We start from the raw sequence: 15,364 nt of genomic DNA on the forward strand, positions 1-15,364 counted from the left end.
CCCGAGACCACCGCGAGGGCTCAGAACACAACGCACCCAGCAGTTCCGATCACTCGGTAAGGCTCAGCCTTTCTCTGCTGCTCGCTCGCTTTCCGAAGGCCTTGGGGCAGTTCGATGCTGCTGCCTACCAGGCGTCAACAGCCACGAGAGCCAGTGCCACGCAGCCGCTTCCACACCCACGTGGCCGCGCCGGTGCTTGGGTGGCCGCTGGGGATGAGCGTCTCATTGCTCTTACGCTTCTGAGGAGATAAAGCAGTTGAAAGTCCAGGTGCTGTTGGCCCCCTGGGAGTGGGGCCAGGCCAAGAGGCGCCAACGCCGTTTCCAAACAGGGCGCAGACGGGCCTGGTGCCAGGGCTGGGGCGATGCCGGCCAGGCCAGGCCAGGCCAGGCCGCCTCAGGCTGGGAAGACCACTGCTGTGGGAAGAGCAGAGGTGCGCAACAGCAACGAGGCACCGGGGGTGATAGTTTGCCCTACAGCACGCAACGCTACCGCCTTCGCTCACATCCGGGCATTTCACGCCCCCGCCCGCGTCCCGCACTTAGCACCTCCTCAGGGGCGCGCGCGCACCCGCCGCCTTCCCGCGCAATCTCGCGCGCGCGCTCCCGCCCAACGGCTACTGGTATCCTCGCGCCCTCTTTCTTTCTCCCTCCCCCCCACTACTCCCGCTGACGCCATTGCGCGCGCCGCTCGTCCCCGCCCAACGGCTACTGGTAGCCTCGCGCCCTCTTTCTTTCTCCCTTCCCCGCCAACTACTCCCACTGACGCCATCGCGCGCGCCGCTCGTCCCCGCCCCTTCTCTTGTGAGAGAGTCCCTAACGACGGGCTTGGAGAGCTGGTCGCGCATGCGCAGCTCTCGCCGCCTCCCGGGGCTCGCCTGAGGGGCGCGGGCGCCGGGGAAGCCGTTGGAGCATGGAGCCGGACGAGGGGACGGAGCGCCCGGGCCAGGCTCCTGTGAGTACGCGGGGCGTCCGGGATTGGTCCGGGAGGGCTGAGGCCTGAGGCCTGCCGGTGTTGTGTGCTGGGAGCGGGGGCCGTAGTCGCGGGGCGGCGTTCAGCCTCCTGGCTCGAGGCGGGGTGTCGAGCTCCCTGGCGGCGCCCAGGCGCCGTGGCGATGGGCCTGTGGGAGGCATGATCCCTGCGCGCTCCAGGCAGGGGAGTCGCCGCGGCCGTCCTGGGGGCCAGGTTCAGCCCTTGGCGTGGCCAACAGGCGGCCGCTGGTTTGGGGCGCCTGTGTCTGAGGCACCCGACTTGGGCTGGTCTGCAGAGGCTCAGCGCCCCCCGGGCCGCAGCTGAAACCGTCACCCTTGAGAACGGCAGCGAGGCAGGCCCAAGCCGTCTCACGCGGGGCGCCCGTAAGCAGCAGGTGCTGTTGGAAGCGTAGGCCTGTGGGCACATCCACTTTTATTGCTGCAGTATGGGACGGTTGTTGCAGGGGTGAGCACGCTTTTTACGTGGGGGCCGCCCTTTTCGTCCCTGCAGTTAACAGCCCCCCTCCACCCCGCCCGAACCTGTCTGATGCACTCCAAACTGCTGGAAATTTCAGTTATGTTCATAGGATCCAGCGTTACTCCTTTCTGAAGGTGGGTGCTCTAGCCCCTTTGGTCCTAAAGCCACCCAAATTCATCTCCCTGAGTTCTCAACCGCCAGACAGAATTATTCCCTCTGGCTTGTCACCCACAAAGATGTGAAACTTGTCCCGAGTTATCAGTTCACTCTGACAGAAACAGTCCCACAGTTTGCACATCAGAGGCCTGATTTGGGGGAAAAATTATATATAAAAACTCTCTTGGCATGTGTAAGAGTATACAAAGTAAAGTATGTGGAAAGTAGAAACTTTATTAATCGGTATATGAATGCGAATACACCTCCATGAAAACAGTAACATGTTTCAATATGTTTAATGAGATGGATGAGCCTGAGACCCAGCAGCCTATTGTGCCATGCCCCTCCCAGTTTGCACACCCTTGTGTTATTGCATGGAAACTTACTGTGCAAGCAACATATGAATGACACCTTGGGCTGCTACAATCCTAGGAACTTTTCAGAAACTAATTTACTTTTCACTGTCAGGGTGTTTATTTACTTTGATGTTCCTTTCAGCTTCACCAATGAAAACAGGTGAATTTCACTTTCTGTCTCTCATGTCCTCAAGAAAATCACATAGATCCCTGTTGTGCAGTGGCTTCAAACATTTAAGTAATCTGAATAGTTGTGTGCTTTTGCAGGCTCAAAACCCCCAGTGTTTCCAGCTTCAGATTTTGCAGGGTGATGTTTAAATGTTTAGTTTAAGTGTGATATAAATAAACTAAAATAGGCTTGTTTCTGCTGCGAAAAAGGAAATTGAACTCCAAGTATGTCAGCATTTATTATTGTTGGAGTTATGAGTGGAAAGACAAACAATTAGAGGTTCTTCGAGTGGGAGTCAAAATAAGTAACTATATCTAGCTGAAACAGGTAGTTTTAAAGTCTTAGTCCGTTTCTTTTATGAAGTTTGTTTATGTATGGAACAAACAGGAAAAATAGGTAACTGGGTAGTTCTGGTTACGGACTATTATGATACGGAATTGTGGCAGTTGTGCCGGTGATGAGCGATAGTGTTTCAAGAAAACTGTAATAGCTCTTCTAAAAGTGGAGATTAGAATGCTTGGGGTTTGATTAGTAGCAGCAGCAGTCCTTTCTCTAGAACCACAGTGTCCATCCAGTTCTGAAGCGGTATATTATAGCAGACTAGCGACATTATTCTGAAAAAGAACATAAATTGTAAATTTTCAAAAACAGGAGTAAAATTCCAGCTGTATATTGCAGTTTATGATGATGCATGATGATTTCCAGCCTAAGTGGTATATTTAAGGTATTCGCCAGCTGACAGAGTTCTCCATTCAGCAGGTGGGTCAAATAATGGAAGTTGACTTTAGACTTCAGAAAGATTTTCTGAACTTTTTTATTTTCTGAAAATTTGTTTTTTGATTTAAAAAGATAATTGAATGCAACAGTTTTTGAATTTTTATTGTTCAGGCCAACTAACCCCACTCAACTGGCCAAATAGCCACATGTGACAAGTAGCTAATGTATTGGACACTACACCTCTAGAATGAGAGCTCAATGTTAAACATCTGGGGGGAAATGTGGGCTCCATTTATCATAACTGCTTATTAAGTCAAAACTTTCTTCAAAGTCAGTGTTGTAATGGGTTCTGTTACAGAGATCTCATTGATGCTGTCACCTGATGTGCTGAAATACAGCTGAGCTCATCTACCTGCCCACTAGCCAAGCATGCTGTGCTGCTGAGACAGATGCTCTGATCTCCTCCAGCACTGGCACAGCGTTGATGTGACAGCCCACAGTAGAGTAATACAAGCTGTGTCTATGCTACAAGATAAATTCAGATTTAAGAATGTTAGCTTGATATTACCATGTGACTGTCATCACCGTAAATGCCATTAGCTCGATTTAGGGAGCACTAATATCAATAGCACCGTAGAGTCAGTACCTGATGGGTATAGTGTCAAGCTTGCATTCAAAAGTTCAATTAAAGGCCAGTGTGGAAGGGCTACATCTTAAAACTGCATTTACAAGCCTCCAGAGATGTCCTGTGTGTAACCCACAATGCACCTCAATGCTCTGCTCTGGTGGCTGCTCTCCAGGTGTGTAGGAATTAGGTAACAGGAAGACTGTGAACTTCAAATTGGGACCAGGAAGCCTGTGACTGTGGGGTCATGTTTGTATGAGAGCCTGAGGAAAAACATCTTTCTTTCTGAACAACAGGAAGTCCTGTGGCACCTTATAGACTAACAGATATTTTGGAGCGTAAGCTTTCGTGGGCAAAGACCCGTTTCATTAGATGCATGAGTTGGGGGGTGGCTTCAGAGGGGTATTTAAAGCATGGGAGCCCAGTAAAAGGGAGGGCCAGAGCTGACAAGGTCTATTCAGTCAGGGCGGAAAAGGCCTTTTATCAGTAGTACCTATGAAGAGAGGAAAAAACAGGTTAGGTGGGGGGCAGAGGGATATGGCCCATTGTCAGTGTAATGTGGAGATGTTAACACCTAGGGCAAAGAAGCTCCTTTTGTAAGGTGGGAGCCACTCCCAGTCTCTGTTTAATTCTTGGTTAACCGAGTCAAATTTGCAAACAAATTGCAGCTCAGAGATTTCTCTCTCCATTTGATTTTTGAAATTTCTTTGTTTCAGGACTGCCACCCTTAAATCTGCGACTGAGTGTCCAGGGAGATTGACATGTTCTCCCACAGGCTTCTGAATATTACCATTCCTGATGTCTGATTTATGTCCATTTATTCTTTTATGTGGAGACTGTCCTGTTTGGCCAATCTAAATTGCAGTGGGGCATTGCTCGCATATGATGGCATATATTAGATTAGTAGATGTGCGGGTAAAGGAGTCCCTGATGGTATAGTTGGTGTTAGGTCCTATGATGATATCACTGGTATAGATATGTGAGCAGAGTAGGCAGTGGGATTTGTTGCAGGGATTGGTTCCAGCCTTAGAGTTACTGTGCTGTGACCTATAGTGGCGGGTGAGGATTTGTTTAAGGTTAGCAGGCTGTCTGCAGGCAAGGACAGGCCTGCCTCCCGAGGTCTGAGAGTGAAGGATCACTGTTCAGGATGGGTTGCACATCACTAGTGATGTGTTGGAGAGGCCTTAGGTGGAGGCTGTATGTGATGGTCAGTGGTGTTCTCTTGTTTTCCTTGTGAGGTCTGTCTTGTAGCAGGTGGCTTCTGGGTACCCGTCTGGCTCTGTCAGTCTATTTCCTCAGTTAGGTGGATATTGTAGTTTGAGGAAAGCTTGGTAAAGGTCTTGTAGGTGTTTGTCTCTGTCTGATGGATCAGAGCAAATACAGTTGTACCTTAGTGCCTGGCTGTATATAATGGATCGTGTAGTATGCCCTGGATGGAAGCTGGAGGCGTGTAGATAAGCATAGCGGTCCGTGGGTTTTCGGTATAGGGTGCTATTTATGTGACCGCTGCTTATCTGCACAGTAGTGTCCAAGAAGTGAATCTCTTGTGTGGACTGGTCCAGGCTAAGGTTGATGGTGGGGTGGAATCCTCTCTGATATCTTTTTCTTTCTTTGTTGTTAGCTACACATTACTAATAGCCCGTCTGCGGAGTTTGTGTTTGTCTGTCACTTGGAATTTTTTTCTGTGCTGCCTGGTGCCAGCCACTGCCGTGCTGGACCACATGGCAGCAAGGCTGTTGTGGGGGTCATACTTGCATAACAGTCCAAGAAACTTCTCAGCAGTTTACATTTGTGCACGAACCTCCCCGCCTCCTCCATAGGCGTCACGCAGTCGGGGTCTTTCCTCTGCTCAGCCACATCCTGTGGGTAGCCTCTGACCTAATAAAAGGACGTGCCCACTGTTTGGTGCTGACAGTGCTGCCATGCAGCACCATGTCCTGGCTTGTGTGCAGTTAGGGCTTTTCAGGGGCTTGCTGCTGCCAGTGGAAAGTCTACCCCAGCAGCTAAGATATTCAGGTGGGGCTACTTCACCTGGCCCCCCGCCAAAAATATTTTGGGGCCTTGCTGTTGCTGGAGGAAAGTCTTACTTGGCGGCTAAGATACTAGGGGATTTGCTGCCGCTGTGAAGGGGAAGTCTCCCCTGGTGGCTAAGTTATTTGGGTGGACTACTTCAACTGGCCCACCACTGAAACCCCCCACACCTCTAGCAATGGACCTGTGGGGCTTGCTGCCACCAGGGGGAAGTCTTCTCCAGGGGCTAAGATATTCAGGAGGACTACTTCAACATTTCAACTGGCTCTGAAGCTGCAGACAAGAAGTCTCCCCCTCTTCCCCCCACCAAAATATTTTCAGGGACTTGCTGCCCATTGCAGACACCTGCTCCTTTGAGAGTTCTGTTATAAAATTTTCTTCCTAACATTTGCTATCTTGCTTCATGGTTTGACACCCTCCCCATCACCCCCTGCCAAAAATAACCCCACAAGGTGGAGGACCAGTTGAGATTCCTGTTTCTGTTGTAAGTTCACTGTATGAGATATCACCGCTATCCACTGTGTTGGCAATGTCTGTGTAGTGAAGAAGGAAGACAGAAATCTTTTTTCCTAGACTTTTTCTATCCTCTTTCTTCTAACTTTGCCCCACTTCATGCAGGGAAGTGTGGGTGGAGGGCCAGATGAGAGTATAGTCTATCGCTGTGTTATTTTCAGTGGTCAGATGCAATCACGGGAGCAGGGACAGTCAGTGGATGGCCATTTCAGAACACAGCCTGTGCACAGAAGCCCTATAGTGAACAGGGACCTCAGCAACTCTTTATTTTTCAAAAACTTTACTATCAACTCTTTCTTCAAGCTTTTCAGGGTCCCTGTGTTATTTTCAGGGATCGGATGTAATCACAGAAGGGGAGACAGTCAGTGGATGGCTAGTTGAGAATTCAGGTACAGAAGAAAGAGATTTCTGTTACCTTTGCCATCTCTGTGGATGCCCTACTTTTCCTTCCTTCCGACGAGAAGAATGGATGTGTGCTTAACACGGGAGGGGAATGAGGAAAATGCAATGTGGGAAGACGATGTCAAAGACCAGCATGCATGCCTAGAATGCTATGGGGATGAGGGAACTGTGGGATAGACTGCAACAGTTGACATTTGCAGTTGTGTGGCAGCAATAAGTAAACTTTGTGACGAATACGTGGGGAGGTGAGGTTAGTAAAAATCGAATTTATAAATTCCAGAGTTACAAAATCAATATTAATAAATTTGATTTTATCTTGTAGCGTAGACACAGCCACAGGCACTGAGGTCAGATTAGCTCTGTGAAGGCTTAGTCAAAGTGACTTGCCACAGCACCTAATTGTACAGTCCCCATGGAACCAGAATCTCAAATAAAATCACTGTCCTGAGTACAAGGCCATTAAGATCCTTGTGTACTACTGATGGCCCTCACTTAGCCTGTTTAGATTACTAAAACAGGTTTACACTTCATATTTCTAACTTCAAATATGAGAGTGATAAATCACACAAATAGAATATACACATTCAGCAGATTATAACTTTTCTAATTGTATGTTACAGGAAGATTTTTCATAAAACATTCAAGTTATGTCATTTTTATTCATAAGCATATTTTCATAAAGAATGTAGAGCATAATGTCACAAGTGTGTTTTAAAATTAGTGACTATGGAGCACTGAATGAATCTTCTGGTCATACTTGGAGCAATTGTCTACATCACTCTGTGACTGTCTGTGGCCTAGGGGTCTGGCAAAAAGCATACAGGCCACTAAAGATATGTAAATTTGTTGTGGGGCAGAAATATGCAGCTTTTCACCTGTTACTGTGGGAGCTTTTCTTAACTGTTCCTGTGAAGAGGTAGAAGTTGAAATCTAAACTGTAGAAGTTACTGTTCCTGTTGCATGTTTTTCTTTTAAGATCTGAAATGATGCTCTTACAGCAATTTAAATTTGAGTGTATATTAAATAACTATGTTCTTTTTTTCTGGCACTGAACAAATATTTGCTATATGTTTTAGGGTGTTAGGAACATGCTGAGTATGGTTTAATGCATTATGAATTATATGTTTCACATCAGGTGTGATATAGGGACTTTGATCTAATAATATTTCATAATTTGTGTAATGCTTCATTCACCTACCGTCATGCCATAACACAGATGAAGAGGAACTAACTCATACAAAATACTTAATATTGTTTAAGCAATGTCTCCTAGCATCTGACTAGCAAAGAACAGACTTCACTATGATTCCATTTGCTGCTTTATGAATTGAAGTTACTATATCAAGAGGTTAGATGCTATGCTGATGATTATCTAGAGTAGGAGTAAGCAAAGTTTTTAGGTTGTGCTCCCCTTTTTGGCCCTGAAATTATCCGGGAACCTTGCAACCTTTGGTAGGGTTGCAGGTGAGGATGGGGGGGTTCTCTGAAAGGGGGCGCAACACTTGGGAAGGGGGTGCTGGGAGTCTCGAAGGGGATGCCCCAAAGGGGGAGGGGTATTCAGGGGTGGACCACAGGAGGGGCCCCAAGAGGGTACCTCATTGAGCCAAGAAGTCACCAGTTGCCTCTGCTGCTTGTCTCAGGATCTCTGTGTACTCTGATTGGCCCAGCAGCTGGGGGTGGGTGGGCATTCTTTTGGCAATGCAGCAGTGGAGGCCTTGTGGGAGAAAGCAGAGGGCTGGTGATGAAGTCGAAGCTGTGGGAGAGGGCTCCACAGCCCCAACCTGTGGCAACCTTAACACCCCCCGCCCCCGGTTGGCCCTGCAGATTAAGAACATAAGAATGGCCATACTGGGTCAGACCAAAGGTCCATCCAGCCCAGCATCCCATCTGCCGACGGTGGCCAATGCCAGGTGCCCCAGAGAAGGAGAACAGAAGACAATGATCAAGTGATTTATCTCCTGCCATCCATCTCCTGCCCTTGTTCTGAAGGCTAGGGCACCATACTTTATCCCTGGCTAATAGCCATTTATGGACCTAACCTGCAAAAATTTATCAAGCTCTTTTTTAAACCCTAATAGAGTCCTGGCCTTCACAGCCTCCTCGGGCAAGGAGTTCCACAGGTTGACTGTGCGCTGTGTGAAGAAAAATTTCCTTTTATTAGTTTTGAACCTACTACCCATCAATTTAATTTGGTGTCCCCTAGTTCTTGTATTATGGGAAAAGGTAAATAATTTTTCTATATTCACTTTCTCCACACCATTCATGATTTTATATACCTCTATCATATCGCCCCTCAATCGCCTCTTTTCCAAACTGAAAAGTCCCAGTCTCTCTAGCCTCTCCCCATATGGGACCCATTCCAAGCCCCTAATCATCTTAGTCGCCCTTTTCTGAACCTTTTCTAATGCCAATATATCTTTTTTGAGGTGAGGAGACCACATCTGCACGCAGTACTCAAGATGTGGGCATACCATAGTTTTATATAGGGGAAGTATGATATCTTTTGTCTTATTATCGATCCCTTTTTTAATAATTCCTAACATCCTATTTGCCTTACTAACTGCTGCTGCATACTGCGTGGATGTCTTCAGAGAACTATCCACTATAACTCCAAGATCCCTTTCCTGATCTGTCGTAGCTAAATTTGACCCCATCATGTAGTACGTGTAATTTGGGTTATTTTTTCCAACATGCATTACCTTACACTTACCCACATTAAATTTCATTTGCCATTTTGCTGCCCAATCACTCAGTTTGCTGAGATCTTTTTGTAGTTCTTCACAATCCCTTTTGGTTTTGACTGTCCTGAACAACGTGGTGTCATCTGCAAACTTGGCCACCTCACTGCTTACCTCATTTTCTAGATCATTGATGAACAAGTTGAACAGGATCGGTCCCAGGACTGACCCCTGGGGAACACCACTAGTTACCCTCCTCCATTGTGAAAATTTACCATTTATTCCCACCCTTTGTTTTCTGTCTTTTAACCAATTCCCGATCCATGAAAGGATCTTTCCTCCTATCCCATGACCACCTAATTTACATAAAAGCCTTTGGTGTGGGACCGTGTCAAAGGCTTTCTGGAAATCTAGGTATATTATGTCCACTGGGTGCCCCTTGTCCGCATGTTTATTAACCCCTTCAAAGAATTCTAATAGATTAGTTAGACACGACTTCCCTCTGCAGAAACCATGCTGACTTTTGCCCAACAATTCGTGCTCTTCTACGTGCCTTGCAATTTTATTCTTTACTAGTGTTTCTACTAATTTGCCTGGTACTGATGTTAAACTTATCGGTCTATAATTGCCAGGGTCTCCTCTAGAGCCTTTTTTAAATATTGGTGTTATATTGGCCGTCTTCCAGTCATTTGGTACCAAAGTGGATTTAAAGGATAGGTTACAAACCACTGTTAATAACTCCGCAATTTCACATTTGAGTTCTTTCAGAACCCTTGGGTGAATGCGGTCTGGTCCTGGAGACTTGTTACTATTCAGCTTATCAATTAACTCCAAAACCTCCTCTAATGTCACTTCAATCTGAGTGAGTTCCTCAGATTTGTCACCTAAAAAGGCTGGCTCAGATTTAGGAACCTCTGTAACATCCTCAGCCGTGAAGACTGAAGCAAAGAAATCATTTAATCGCTCCGCAATGGCACTGTCTTCCTTGATTGCTCCTTTTATATCTTTATCGTCCAAGGGCCCCACTGCTTTTTTAGCGGGCTTCCTGCTTCTAATGTATTTAAAAAACATTTTACTATCGTTTTTTGAATTTTTGGCTAGCTGTTCCTCAAAATCTTTTTTGGCTTTTCTTACTACATTATGACACTTAATTTGGGAGTGTTTATGTTCCTTTCTATTTTCCTCACTAGGATTTGACTTCCTCTTTTTAAAAGCTGCCCTTTTCTCTCTCACTGCCATTTTAACATGGCTGTTTAGCCATGGTGGTTCTTTGTTAGGTCTCTTACTGTGTTTTTTTATTTGGGGTATACATTTAAGTTGGGCCTCTAGTATGGTGTCTTTAAACAGTTTCCATGCAGCTTCCAGGGATTTTAGTTTAATTACTCTACCTTTTAGTTTCTGTTTAACTAGCTTCCTCATTTTAGTGTAATTCCCCTTTTTGAAATTAAATGCCAGAGTGTTTGACCGCTGCGGTGTTCTTCCCAACACAGGAATATTAAAAGTTATTATGTTGTGGTCACTATTTCCAAGCGGTCCAGTAACAGTTACCTCTTGGACCAGATCCTGCGTTCTAGTCAAGACTAGATCGAGATTGGCCTTGCGGAAGCCTGACACTCCTTTTCTCCCCCCTGCCAGCCTGATAGATTTAATCCACCACAGCCTGACCACTCCATACTGGACCACACACCCAACCTTTAGCAGCCTGAGCGCCCCATGGACCCAGCCTGCCACCAGGTTTTAACCCTCCCTCCCACTCATGGCCCCAAACTGCCCCCAGCCTTTAACCTTTTCTGACCCCCAACCCAAGGTTTGCTTACCTTTCAAAAGCTGCGCCACATGCTGCCGCTCCTTCACTGAGTTACAAGCACTTGGAACCAGTCAGAGACTTTTACCTGTATTTTAGTCAGAATTTAGTGTCCCTATTACGAGTTTTCACCTACGAGCAGAAAGTTGAGAACCAACTGTGCTCTTCCAGCAAGGGATTAGTGTACTCTTTGGCTCCAAGTAGTGTGAGACCTCTCTTGCACTACCATACATGGGAGTGTTCTGGGAAAACCAGCCAATCAAATCTTCCCTATTCAGTAGGATTTTCCACAGCCTGTATCAAACACTGTCATATTTAGAAAGTTAAATAAAATTCTTGATTGACCATTGATTTTTTTTTTTAAAGATTCAATAGAGGTAGAAGTTAAATGTTCTATTTTATGCACAAATCTGAACGTATTTTTTAGATTTCATACTTATAGGTTTAGGCCTCAATGAAGGCATGTGTCTAATGTATGTTACAAATTAAAATAGAAATGGAGATGATTAACATTCTATAACATACATGCTGTGTGTATTTGAATTGAATTCAACATGAAAGGATGTGAATGTACAGGGCTTGTAGGACTGATCCGTCTCTGTATCTGTATTCAGATCTGATATAGCACATTCATATAGTATGCACACACATTTCAGGGTGGATTGATTTAAAGCACTGATTTAAATCAAGTTACCAAAAATGCTAAGAGTGATCCTGGAATACACTTACTTTTTCAGTAAGCGCCATCAAACTCACTGACATTTCTGGTTTTTTCGAGGTAAAGAAATATAGAATGGGATTCCCTTGGAAAAACTGAGTTATGCTGAGGTAAAATAGGGAATAGATTTATGGCATCACTATTATGGTCTAACCAGGATGTTCCAAAATCAGGGGCATGCATTATGTTATGTAATATAAAATAAGAAAATGATACCGGCAACTGCAGATTTTTCTTACTGCAGCTTTCTGTATTGTATATTTGAATGATAGTATAAACCTAATTAACTAAATAAGCCGTAAAGGTGAGCTAAATCAAACTTTTTTTTTCCTAGCAGCATATAATACTGCAAACAGCTTGGGAGTTTACATATCAAATCACACTTATACTAAGGCTACCTCTATGCTAATGCTGGGAAGATGTGCTGCTTAGGTTCAGTCTTCCAGGATGCCATTTCATGCATGCACGAAATGGCATGTTCTGGGGTCAACGTTGATTCCAGAACTCCACACAAGCTGCAAGGTTTAAGGAAGGTTAATGGGAGGAGTGCTCCCGTCGACCTTCTGTCATGAAGATAGCTGCAGAAGTCGAAGGCTGCAAAGTTGATTTTGATATGCAATTGACTTGATTTAAATCAATCCACCCTGAAATTTATGTACGTACTATATGACTGTGCTATATCAGATCTGAATACGATACAGAGAAGGATCAATCCTACAAGCCCTGTACATTCACATCCTTTCATGTTGAATTAAATTCAAATAGACACACAGCATGTATGTTGTTGAATGAAAATCGTGTAGCAGCTGTCGACAGAAATTGAAAGCCCAGAACTTTCGAGAAACAAGAGCTGGTGGCTAGGCGAGACAGATTAGTATCATTACGTTTTATGGGACTGCAAGTGCCTATGTACAATGTTTTTGTGAGGTGACTTTTAATTATAATTGTTTTAAAATGATAAATTAGTATTTTATTGATTTTTTTTTTAAATCCATTTTAAATAATATTTTAAACAAGGATTAATTTTTATCTACCCTAATATTTGCAGTAAATGCTCAAAATTTTTTTATCTGAATGTAATTAAATATCACAATTGATATATAATTATACAACATGTGAATTCATTCTTTTCTCCCTCCCACCAAGCCAAGGAAATAAAATACCATCCAGTATTTGATTATACTAAAGCATACAATTAAGTCATTATTGATTAATGCAGTATTTTACCTAAATCAAGGGTCATACTTTCATATTTTATAGGAATAACTTTGGATTTTTAGGCATATGTGGTTTTAAAACCAGCCATAGCACCAGTAATTTTAATACTGACAAACTGAATAGAATCTTTTAGTCTTTCCTGATTTTTTTGATGATCTGGGAGATGCACTTGTTTACTGTTTGAAATTAGAACTCTTCACCTGGGGACTACATTCTGGCTAAGTCCCTCTAGCTTTCTCTCTTTCTTATGCTCTGTTCTGTATGTGAAACATTCTGCAGATTGGTCCAGAACAAGAACATATACACTTGATTTTATTACCTAACTACATTAAAATTGCTTCCCTGTTGTCATTTTTCCCTTAACAAAATACAGTGGCCTCTAGAGATTTCAAAAAGAAGTTAATCTCCCTAGCAGAGAAATCATCATCAAAGATGTGACATGGTGGCTCAGTTACTTAATCCTTTGTTTTTTTCCCCTTAATGTATATTTAGCAGAGAGAAGTAGAATTTATGGCAACCTGACAGTTTTTCTCCTCAACACTTGATCTGAACAAACTTTATATTATTCTAGTCTAAATTTATTTTCTCCTTGTAACTGGTTTGTGTCTCACAGCTAAAATGACATTAGCTTTATGCATTTCTGGTATCAAATGGTAGAGCTTGACCATTTAGGTTCTTTAGTTTTGCTTTCTGGTATCTGGTATTTATTTTCCCCCAAACCACCAGAATTTTATCTTGCTTGTTTCCTCCATTGCTCCACCCACTGCCCAATGAGGCTCTAGTTAATAGCCTACTGGGGTGAGAAGAATTTCAGAAAGAGCCTATTGGTGCAGGAGGAAATATTGATTCAGTAGATGGCGCTGTCCCGTTAGGTCAGAATTAATTCAGTTCCCCAAACTTTATTACTTGAATTACTTAAAGGATCCCTGTCTCTATGTGATGGGACTTTATTCCGTTCTCATTCAAGTCCTTTCTTAAAGCACACTTTTCTAAAGGCACTGTGGTTTATGGGCCTTCTGCAGAGAAGTGTTAGCAAACAGTAACTAGAAGTTATAAACAATGAAGTTAATGTGGATGCAGTTGGGAGCTGGAAATCCAAACCTAAATTGTGGAATTAGCAAGATGGGTGGAACATGGCACTGTTCTGTCACATTACAGGTCGACCCTCTCTCGTTCAGCAACATCTATAATTTGGCGTGATTTTTAGTTACCAGATGACCACTTATTGTGGGTCTGACCAATTTTACCATGGTCCTGTAAAGTTTGTTCACAGCCACCAGTCCTGGCTATGGGTTCTGTGTTGCTATTTAGCTGTAATTTACCCCAAATGTCTTCTGAGAGCCCAGTGAACAGTGGAAGTGTTGGTGATGTCTAGACAATATTGACCTCCTGTGGTCTGGCAAATTCTCTCATTCAGCACTGGTCAGGTCCCGAGAGCGCCGGATACGAGAAGTTCAACCTGTACTGTATCTGCCCTTCTCCAGTCCTCTGGAATTTCTTCTTTCTTCCACGAGTTTTTGAAGATAAACACCAATGGCTCAGATCTCCCCTCAGCAGCTCCTTGAGAATTCTAGTTTAATATTTCATCAGGCCTTGGTGACTTAAAGACATTTAATGACTAAATAATTTTTATCTTGTTCTGTGCCTATTTTAGCTTCTAAATTTCTTACTTTCACTACCATTTATTATGTTAGATGTCCAATCAAAGATTGACATGTGGACGTCTTTTTATCTTACTCATCATTGAGCCGACTGCTTCTCCCATTCAGAATCACATAATATCACCGTTACATATGCAGTTGTATATACAGAAATTGCATGCATGTAGTGCTAAAGTTAAGGACGTGTTTTGCACACTTCAGCTGTCTTTCATGTAATAAGTGTTTTGTTCTGTTCATGTCGCCTTTCCATCTTATCCTTTCATCTCCTTTTGGCTTTCCACCTGTCCTGCATGCCTGAGGCAAAAAGACATCACTGTTTAGAAATGCAAATAAGGAATACAGAAGTACTAGTTTCTAGTGAAACCAGCGTATTGAAAGTCAGGAGAACTAGGTTATATTGTATAGTGATATTAGGCAAGCCATTTATCATCTTCTGTCTGTACTGTACTGTACTTCTGTAAGATGAGGATGATAATACTTCTATACACTCCACAAAGTGTATTTTGGAGCCTAATATCTGTGAAACACTTTGAGATCTCTGTAAATATTCATTACTATTAATATATTTTGTCTTAATATTTTAACTTCATTCCTTGAGATGACTCATTTTAAGTAAAGTTTCTAAGATTATGCTTTCCTTAGCATTGGGCCCATCTAGACTATAGGTATTTGTGGTAGTAATTCACTGAGCTTTCTCCACTATTTCCATTTCCATGGGAAAGCAGCATATATACTTTTCAAGTATCAAAGTAAATAATACCATATCTGATATTAGCTGACAAACATGTCTTGACTTTCTATTGTGCTTCTGTCTCTTGATTCATTTTCACTTTTTTTTTCTGTGCTGTTCTGCATCAAACTAACCTAGT

General features: G+C 43.7%; 1 protein-coding gene across 1 annotated transcript in view; it reads left to right on the plus strand.

Moving 5' to 3' along the window:
• The first annotated feature begins 823 nt into the window (after positions 1–823).
• ALMS1 (ALMS1 centrosome and basal body associated protein) overlaps positions 824–15,364 on the plus strand; it is a 142,650-nt gene continuing 128,109 nt past the window's right edge. Inside the window, exon 1 of the mRNA XM_074992215.1 lies at positions 824–952. Coding sequence (XP_074848316.1) covers positions 911–952 — 42 coding nt within the window. The 5' untranslated portion in view covers positions 824–910. The remainder of the gene's footprint in view (positions 953–15,364) is intronic.

Source organism: Carettochelys insculpta, chromosome 4, assembly GCF_033958435.1.
Source record: "Carettochelys insculpta isolate YL-2023 chromosome 4, ASM3395843v1, whole genome shotgun sequence".
NCBI lineage: Eukaryota > Metazoa > Chordata > Testudines > Carettochelyidae > Carettochelys > Carettochelys insculpta.